At 54.9% G+C, this 9700-nt stretch overlaps 1 protein-coding gene across 1 annotated transcript; it reads right to left on the reverse strand.

Moving 5' to 3' along the window:
• Positions 1-1634: 1634 nt before the first annotated feature.
• CDC42EP2 (CDC42 effector protein 2) lies at positions 1635-8632 on the reverse strand. The gene is made up of 2 exons (XM_045556049.1): positions 8526-8632; positions 1635-4114 (listed from the first exon to the last, which is right to left on the reverse strand). The coding sequence occupies exon 2, from the start codon at positions 3785-3787 to the stop codon at positions 3143-3145; it is 645 nt and encodes a 214-aa protein (XP_045412005.1). The 5' UTR covers positions 3788-4114; positions 8526-8632; the 3' UTR covers positions 1635-3142.
• Between the last annotated feature and the right edge of the window lie 1068 nt (positions 8633-9700).

Consider the following 9700-nt stretch of genomic DNA (forward strand, 5'->3'; position numbering starts at 1 on the left):
TATTTATACCAGTTTTAGCTTTCTTGTAGAAAAAGTCTGTAGGTTCTACATAATATATTTTTTCTAGCTGAGTCAAGCATATTTTTTATATATTTTAATTTTCCATTATTCTCTGTTTCCCTCTGCTCCTATATAGGATGTATTTGGTGGTAATTAACTTTACAATATAGTTAATAGGTTGCAAAATATTGAGATGGGCTGGTAAGGGAATTGTTGGAGGATGGACATCATCCTGAAATTCTGGACTTGGGAGTGGATGTGATAATTAACAAGACTTTGAGTTGTCTCCCTTGGGAAAGAGTGAATGTGTTTTTGACAGAAAGAGGGATAGATGCAGTATACTAGGTAGGCTAGATACGTTGTGGCTGTTTTTTGAAGAGTGCTGGAATAAAGACATACACGGATGTTGGGTATCTAAAACAGTGGACTGTAGGAACATTTGTCATTTTGTTGGCTGTCTAACAACAAATTTTCTCCCTATTTTGGGGAATTCCTTTTGTGGGTAGTATTTGTGGGACATAGTATCTAGACAAGCCTAAGAGGGAGGGTCTTTCTCTCTACCTATAGCTACCTTGGTGTAAGGAGGTGTCCGAGCTCAGTTAACCTGATGCCTCAGGTTGTCTACCTATCTACCCTGTTGTGGCAGCCCCGAGTGGTTTCCCAGGGCCATTTGGCTGGTGCCTGATGCAGGGTAGGTTGAGAGCCGTTCCAGGGACTCAGGGCAGGAATGTCCTTCTGTGGCTACTCTGGCCTCAGCTCAGGTCCAAGGTGAGGTGCTGCTTTCCTCTGGGTGAAGCTCTAAGGAAGGTGTCCATTTTTCTTGTCTGCCTTTCCCCAGGCAGAAGGGGACATGCCACTCAAGCGCTGGGGGGGCCTACAAGCAAGAAGGTTTGGCTCTTCAGCTCCCCGCCCCTTTGCCATCACAAGTGTTGCCAGGGCCTGAAGCTGAACCCCCATGGAGGCAGGGCGTTGCAGTCACATACAGGATTTGGGTCCCACAGACCTGGGTTCAAATCCCACTCCAGATAGTATGTCAAATCTCCAAGCTCTATATGATGGCAAAAAATACAAATGAAAAACAAAAGCCTTGGTGAAAATGTAAAATAATGCAGGCAATATGAAAAACAATATGGCTGTTCCTTAAAAAAGTAAAAATAGAATTATTATGTGATCCAGCAATTCCACTTCTGGGTATATATCCCAAAGAACTAAAGTAGTATCTTGAACAGATATTTGTACACCCGTGTTCATAGCAGCATTATTCACAATACCCAAAAGGTGGAAGCAACCCAAGTGTCCATTGACAGGTGAATGGATAGACACAATGTGGTGGTGCACGCCTGTAATCCCAGCTACTCAGGAGGCTGAGGCAGCAGCTCCCACTGCCTCAGCGCCAGCCTGGCCAGCAACAGTGTTTGCAGCTGACACCCAACTGTCCTCCAGCTTCATAGTCTTGTCCCTCCTGAGCCCCAAGTTCCTTTGTTAAACATCGTAACCATTTTTAATACCTTCCATGTGGCAATTAATAAGTATTATCCCTGGTGGGGCATGGTGGCTCACACCTGTAATCCTAGCACTCTGGGAGGCCGAGACAGGAAGATTGCTTGAGCTCAGGAGTTCGAGACCAGCCTGAGCAAGAGCAAGACCCCTTCTCTAATTTAAAAAAAAATAAATAATAAATAAATGTTACCCCTAAATTTCCCAACAACCCTGCAAGGGTAGGTATCATCGACTCCTTTTTAGAGATGGGGAAACTGAATCTCACACAGGCTCGGTCCGTCTCAGAGGTCCGTGCTCTTCTGCCATGTGGCGGCTCCTCTCTGTCATTCACTCTGGTGCCACCTCAGTGCCTTTGCTAATGCATGAGCATAAGGCTGTTAGCTCATATTTGGCTCAAAATCCCATGTGATCACCCTAATGTGCCCTGACACCACCTGCCCCCTGCCTCCAGGCATTCCTGATCACACTGTTTTCTTCATAGCATTTACCCCTGCTGGAAATCATTTCTTATTTACAAATTTAATATCCTTCTCCCCACTAGAATGTAAGCTCCAAGAGAGCAGAGATCACATCTGCCTTGTATCCCCATTGCCCAGAGCCATGCCAAGTACACCATAGTTGCTCAATAAACAGCATGGATGGGCTAAGCCCACCGATCACCATTGTCAATCCCTCCCAGCCCCAGGCCGGCCCTCCCTCCTGCACGCTTCCCTCCCTGCTCTGCAGCTGTTGGTCCCTTGCACACATCCTGTGGCTATTCTTTTACTCTTGGATCTCCCCTGACAGACCCCAGAGGCCTGGGCAAGGATTGGACCCAGGCCTGGCACAGTGCCTCGCCTACCCCAGTGCTCAGCCACCTCTTGCCAAACAGCTGAATCAATGTCGGAATATCCACATTGACACTTGGTTTGTTCTTGCTTCGTCCTAACTGTGGGCTCAGAACCAGGTGCAGCCTTCCCGAGGGGAGGGCCTGCCCTCTGCAAAGCCCTCTGGGGCTGGAGTCTCCCCCAGGTGAGTCCACTGATCATGGAGACTGGCTTGCCCTTGGGAGGAAACCTGGGACAAGGGTACAGGGAGCTTGGCCACTAGCAGCAGCGTGTTTTATTGCAACCAGAATCCTGGTTCTGTAGGGAAGGGATGGAGCAGTGGACAAGGTGGGACACATCTGGTCACCGACACCACACTCCCAGTCCAGGATGAAGCCAAAGGTCCGAACAGCCTGCCCACTGCCCAAGCCCTCGGCTGGCTGTGCCCTGCCTCTTCCCCTGTCCCCCAGTCAGGGCATCAAATGGGGCTGAGGCAGAAGGGAGGGAAACGGGGAGTCCATTTCAGCAGAGCCTTCATCCAAGGGGCCTGAGGGAAGCAGTTGGTGGTGGGGGTCCAGGTGGCCCAAGATGCCCAGGGCACTCTGGGCTGACTTCCGCATGTGTCCTTGGGGGTTGTTAGGGAAAGCGCTGAGGCACACGCTGCCCATGGGGAGAGGAAGGGGAGGGAGGGAAACAGAGGCTCAAAATGAGAATCACTGGCCAGTGACCACACAGGTAGGACCCTGGGATCCTGACTCCTAAGCCAGGGCTGCATCCACAACCTGCCTCCCCAGCGTTACCCCAACCTGGGTACCCAGCCTGGTCAGCTGCAGGTCCTACGTGGGGATCTGCATGGGGTCCAGGTCCTGATCCATGATCTGGAGGACGTCATCCAGAATGGAAGGCCCCAGGTCCACATGCAGGGACAGCAGGGAGCTGGCATGGGACAAGAAGGGATCCTCAGCCCCTGTCTCGGGGGTCAGCCCATTGTGGGGCGAGCCAGCCTCTGGAATCCTCCAGATGTCCATGCTCCCAGCCTCCTGCGGGGAAGGCTGTGGGGAGGGCTGAGGGGTTTCCAGGTGCAGGCGAGGGGGTTTGGGTGGAGCCTGGGCTGTGGGCAGGGTGAGGGCCTGAGGCCCCCCGATGACAGGGAGGGAGATGGCATTCTTGAGCAGGGGGGACGGGCCATCAGGGAGCTCCCGCCCACATACCGTGGTAGTGCGGGTGAAGTGGAAGGGGAGGTCGAAGGTGCCATCCTCCTCAGGCCCCTCAATTACTGTCCCGGGCAGGAGGTGGAACTTGCCCTGCAGGAAGGAGATGTCACCGAACATGTCGCTGCCACCACCACTGCCAATGTGAATGGTGTGGCGGAAGTCCCCCAGCGGCGGGCTGATCATATCTGAGGACAGCAGGTCCCGAAGCTTCTCCTTCTTGCCCTTGCGGCTGCCACGCTTCAGATAGATGGGCACCTTCGTGGACATGGTGACCTCACCTGGCTGGCCTGGCTGCGAGGCCCGAGACAGGTCACCTGCCGAGACCACAGCCTCCTCTCAAAACCCTCAACCAGAAACACTTGCTCCAGAGAGTGCTTTTCAGACACCAAAAACTTGCCAAAGGGCTCAAGACTGGACTATAGACGTGACCAAAGTTGGCTCAAGGAATTAGGAAAAGAAAGATTAAAGATCAACGATGTCAGAGGGCTGAGATAACAAAAATCACTTTCTCCCCACAGAAGCAGGGGGTCTTGTAGGCAGCAACAGGCTTTGGTCTTGTCCCCGAGAATTTCTCCCTGGTCTGGGGCTGAGGAGCTGAAACACAAAGCGTACACGCAAGTCAGGGACAGAAGGACAAAAGTCAGAAGCATCTGTCTGGTCTCTGGGCCCCCTGCATCAGCCCTGGGAGTCTGGGGGGGGGCCCTCTTCTATGGGGGAGCCCTGGTGGAAGAAGCATGGACCCACTGTATCTTAGGAACTGGACCCTCGGCGCCAAGCCCCTCCCTTTACACGTGGGGAAACTGAGGCCCAGGAACCCAAGTGATAAGCCCAAAGTCACATACAGAGCCCTGCTCTGGTCTGTTGCCCTGGATCTGGGCAAGATGGAGCTCATCATCCTCATATGGGTACTCACTCCCTACCCTGCCCGCCGTTGCCATCAATTGTGCCCCACAACATGATAAGTGCCCATTTGTATGGGTGTCTCACAACTCCCTGCTCAACCAAGGACAGAGAGCTCGTAAACTCTGTCTCTCCCTGCCCAGGCCTGGCACTTGGCTAGACACACAACAGGTGTTCAGCCAAGGGTGCTGAATGGCTTGCACCTCCCATCTGGCCCAGTCACGTCCCAACTGGAGGTGAGGTCACCTCAGTTTCCCTTTTCTCCTCCTCCAGGTTCGGAACTCCTTTTGGGCAGGGGCTGGGTCTAATAATATAGTCTCTGGCCCTCCTCCCTTCCCCAGCACCCAAAGAGAAGGTGGAGTGAGAAGTATAGATATTTGGGGGGGAGGGCGCTCTACTTTGTACCTGGCATTCTTCTGAGTTCTTTGCAAACACATCTCAATTAATCAACACAACCACCCTACAATCAACCCCATTTGAAAATTAGAGGTATCAGACATTTTGGAGGGATCCCCACAAGACATTACAGAGAGAAAGAAGCAAAATGCAAAAGGGTAGCATAGACAATGCCATTTATTGAAGGCATCGACTACCCCTCCTTCCCCCCATAGATGCATATATACCTACACATGTACATCCGTATACGGGCCTGTGTAGGATTCTATCCTATATAACAACCAGAGAAGAAATGTGGAAGGCCAGCACTAGGTTGTCATATGGGCTACCTTGACTGGGGTGCAGGACAAGGATGGGGTGTGGGGTCACTGACAGGGGAGGAGAGGAGTCCTCAGTAAAAATGATTTGCAATATTTGGTCCCATTACTTCGTATGATATACGTGTATGATATACGTAAATATGCAAGGATAGTGGCCCAAATGTTAATGGTGGTTATCTCAAAGTGGTGGAATTGCAGGTTGACTTTTCCTTCCTTGTTCAAGCTTTTATAAACTTGAATTCTTAGTAATAAGCATGTATCATTTATAAGCACATATTATTTATGTACCCAGGAAAAAATAAAGCTATTTTTTTATTTCAGCATATTATGGGGGTACAAAAGTTTAGGTTACGTATATTGCCCTTGCCCCGCATAAAGCTATTTTTAATGTGGAAAAATGAATACACTATGAAGGGATGTCATCCTAGTTTAACAGAAAAAGGAAATGGAGCAGGCACCCCCTCTAGGTGGGGGTGCCAGTGGGGGATGCACCTGAGCTCAGATGTATAATCAGCATAAAAAGCAAGACTGGCGGCTCACGCCTGTAATCCCCACACTCTGGGAGGTGAGGCAGGAGGATCGCTTGAGCTCAGGAGTTTGAGACCAGCCTGGACAATAGCAAGACCCCGTCTCTACAAAAATTAGAAAAATCAGTTGGGTGTGGTGTCGCACACCTGTAGTCCCAGCTACTTGGGAGGCTGAGACAGGAGGGTCACTTGAGCCCAGGAGTTTTAGGTTACAGTGAGGTAAGATCGGGTCACTGCTCTTCAGCCTGGGTGACAGAGTGAGACCTTGTTTCTGGAAAAAAAAAAAAAAAAGACACTCCTCCAAGGTCACTCAGTGATTAAGGGCAGGGCCAAGACTGAAGCCAGGTGAGCCCACTGTCTCCCACTGTCCTCTGCAGGCAGCCCAGGGGCTGAGCAGAGGAGGCTGCTGCCTTCTTCTGCCCCATTCTTCATCCTGGGGGTGGGGAGGACGTGGGGGCTGGTGGGAGGGCACAGGAAGGAGGGAGGAGGATGCAGGAGCAGCAGAATCCCAACTGCCTCCCCCCTCCCCAGCCCAGGCCCTTGCTCAGGAAGCCCCACCCCAGGACCGGACACCGAGGGTCAGTCATGCTGAGCCAGAGAGGCCGGACATCTCCTCCCAGAGCACCTGCGGCTTAACAGGAAACAAAGGATGACTCTCTGGTGGCAGAATTCCAGCTAAGCTTGGAAGGAGCTGGGGGGAGGGTGGGGAGGCATGGGTGCCCTGAGGTCTTGGAACCCCATCACTCACTCAGCCTGTGTCCACCATGCCACGCCTGGGGGCATGCTGAAAAACATCCAGTCTGTCCTTTGTCAGGTAAGAAGCCCTGGCATCATTTTTTCCTCCCTTTGACTCATAGAGAGTGGGGCTGACTGGTGGGACTTGCCCAGAGCCTGGGCCAGGTCCTCCCCCCATCCCTCACCCCCTCGCACAGGAGCGCCAAGACAGCCTGAGTGTTTCTACAACAAACCAATTTGGGCGTCCCTGACAGCTGTCTCACTCTGAGCCAGATGTACCCGCCCAATTCCAGATGTAGGGAGAACGGAGGGTGGGGCCAGCATCAGCCGCCCAGAGGAGAGCTGGGAATTATAACCATCAAGGCCCAAGTATTCAGATCTGGCAGCCACAAGACCCTTAGCTTCTGCCTGTCACGCACAGTTTCTCATTTTAATGCTCCCAGCCCCAGCACAGTGGTCATTACTGCCCTTAACTTTGCCGAGGTCAAGGTCATTCAGCTAGTAAGAGGAAGAGTGGGCAATGCTGCCCAGGCTGGTCCATGTGGCTCCAATGCAGTGGGCCATGCCGACCTCTGTAATCTGGTTGGGGGGCAAGCTGGACAAAAATAGGCTCCCAGCTAGGCTGGGGCGTCCAGGTCCCCAGGCCTCCTGCACCTAAGTCCTTCCCTTTGGCTCCCCTCCTCCGCCCAACTTGCACGTGTCCAGCGATATGAGAATGAGCTCTCCATCAGGACAAGGTTGTGGGGGGCTGGGAGAGATGGGTCCCTGCAGTAGTGGGGAAGCAGATGGGGCCAATCCAGCTCTCTGGGCTGGCTCTGGACAGGGGCCCTGGGCCTTCCTCAGAAAAAAATGACTTCCTGGAGGCAAAGCCCCTCCTGTCATGAGGAATATTAGGCCACCCCCTATTACAGATGTTCAAGGAGTAGCCCCCTGACCTTGAAATCAGGAGACCAACCTTAGATCCAGCTCCGCTTGGAATTCGCTCTGTGACTTTGGGCAAGACGCCTCTCCTGTGGGTCTCACCTTCCCCATCTATAAAATGGGCTGACAATAAACCACTACCAGAAGGCTGCTGGAGACCCCACTGCTATATTGCAAGTGAGAGCGCCAGTGTACGATAGGCGGAGTCTGGGGTCACTGTCAGTCCCGTCATGCATTTAAGCAAATATCTGCAAGGCCTTCCTCAATCACTTGGTTCTCCGGGGACACTGCTTGAGCAAGACCAAAAACAAGACCTGGGGCCTTTGGCCCTAGGCATCCGCCTCCTCCCGCCCTCTCTGACGTGGCTAGCGCGGAGTACGCCTGGCCGGCCTCGGGGTCTCCCGGGGTCCCCGTGCGGAGCGGCGAGCAGCTCCACAGCCGCTAGGTGGCGCGTGCTCCCGCGATTGCCCTGTGTCCCAGAGGAGTCCGAGAGCGCACCGGGGTCTCCAGCGCGCCTCTGGCTCCAGGCAGGCGCCCCACCCCGAGGAGTTCCGCGTTCGAATACCAGATGGGGATTGTTTGCGGGATCTTTTTCCCTTCTGGGTTTCTGGTCCCGCAATCAGACAAATAGGGAAAAGGGGGCGACCAGGGAGCTCTGGGAGGAGCCTCCCCCGTGCCTTCCGGCCTGGGCGATGTCCGAGAGTCCTCTGGGCGCGGGGCCAGCGCTCCGGCGTGCAGGCCCCCGCCCCTCCCACGGGTCTGGCTCCTCAGCCCGGCTCGGGTTCCGGCGCCGACCCCTCCCCGCCCCCTGCCCGGGCACAGCCCAGCCCAGCCCAGCCCGCGGCCGCAGCTAAAGATAGGAGGACACCTCACCATCGGCTAAAAATACGGCCCCCAGCCCAGGCGGGGACACTGGGCAGCCGGATGGTGCTCCTGTCCCGGGCGGGGAGCGGGGGCTCAGGACAGCATGGAGAGCTGAGCGGGGAGTTCGGGTCGGGATGCGCGGCGCCCCATGGCCGTGGGGGCACGGGTGGGGCTGCGGGGACCGAGGCGCGGGCGGGAAACCTCACGGAGACCGAGGCGCCCGCGAAAGGACCTGCGCAGAGGTGGGATGGGCGCGAGCTGGGGCGAGGCGCCACGGAGATGGGCCTCTCAGGGGGGCCCGCGGAACCGCAGACGGGCTGCAGAATCCCGGCCCGAACTCACCGTGAGGCGCGCAGACCGCGACCGGCGGGCGGCAAAAGCTCCGGAGCTGGACGGTGCGGCGGTGGGACCAGACCCGGGCTGTGAACTTACGGAGCGGACCTCGGACGCTGAAGCCCCGCCCCCGGCCCGCAGAGCCAATGCCAGGGCCGCCCCCGTCAGGCCCCGCCCTCAGTCCCGCCCCACTCCGGGCACAGCCCAGGCCTTCCCCTTGGGAGAGGCTCCTCGCGGTGGCTCTGTCCTGGCTCCGGCCGCTGCTGGCCAGGCGGCATCGGGTGCCCGGGCGGATTCTGCGGACTCCGGCTGTACCTGTCGGAGCTCACAGCCTCGGTTCTAGAAAGACTAGGGGAGCGGCGGCCGGAAAACCGAATTCTTCAGAATTCGCAGAGCGTCCTTGGACCAGTTCCCTCCCTGCAGGGCTGGGTCGGGGGAGGCGCCCGCACAAGTGTATTCAGTGACTAAGGTTCGAATGAATGAGGCCGTGGAGACGCCTACGTTAAAATATAACAAACTTATGAGCGTTTTGATAAATTTACCGTCCCCTAGGAAAGAGGCTATTGAGAGGAAGAGGGGGCACCATTGCCTGGGCACTGCTGTCAGGGTCCAGAGCGGGGGTGGGGTTCAGACTCAGACTTGTTCATTCGTTCATTCATTCATTCAGCTAGTCGGTCATGCTTATGGTACCAGAAACATTTATCGTAGGGTAGGCACTACACAGGGTGCTGGAGACAAACTGAAGGCAACTTTGTCCTTGCTCCATTCCGTGACTCAACAGATATTTCTTGAGCATCTAGTAAGTGCCAAGCTCTGTTCTTGTCACTGAGGATTCAGCCCCCTCTGGACTGGAACCTACAGCCCAAAGAAGGGAAATGGAGGAAATGCAAGTTCCCAAGTGCACTATGATACCCTTCCAGGTGGGTGAGGGCTAAGAAGAGTAAGGAAAAGGAATGGGTAGATAGTGACGGGTGGGGGGACCTTGGTTTCTAGGGTGACACCCCTCTACGGTGACAGTGTGACAGTTTAGTGTGACCAGGATGGTTGGCTTGTGGTACTGTAAACGTGGAAAGGGCCCTTAGGGAGGCAGGGCCAGGAAGACCCCCGGAAGGAGGGAAGGATACTAGGGGTGGGGGAGATGTCAGCCAAGCCAGGAGGAAGGGAGGATGGGAAGAAGAGGACAG

This window comes from Lemur catta, chromosome 7 (genome assembly GCF_020740605.2).
Source record: "Lemur catta isolate mLemCat1 chromosome 7, mLemCat1.pri, whole genome shotgun sequence".
NCBI lineage: Eukaryota > Metazoa > Chordata > Mammalia > Primates > Lemuridae > Lemur > Lemur catta.

What these genes read in the sequence shown, in the direction of transcription:
- CDC42EP2 (XM_045556049.1), bottom strand. Translation starts at nt 3,787, where the DNA reads ATGTCCACGAAGGTGCCCATCTATCTGAAGCGTGGCAGCCGCAAGGGC.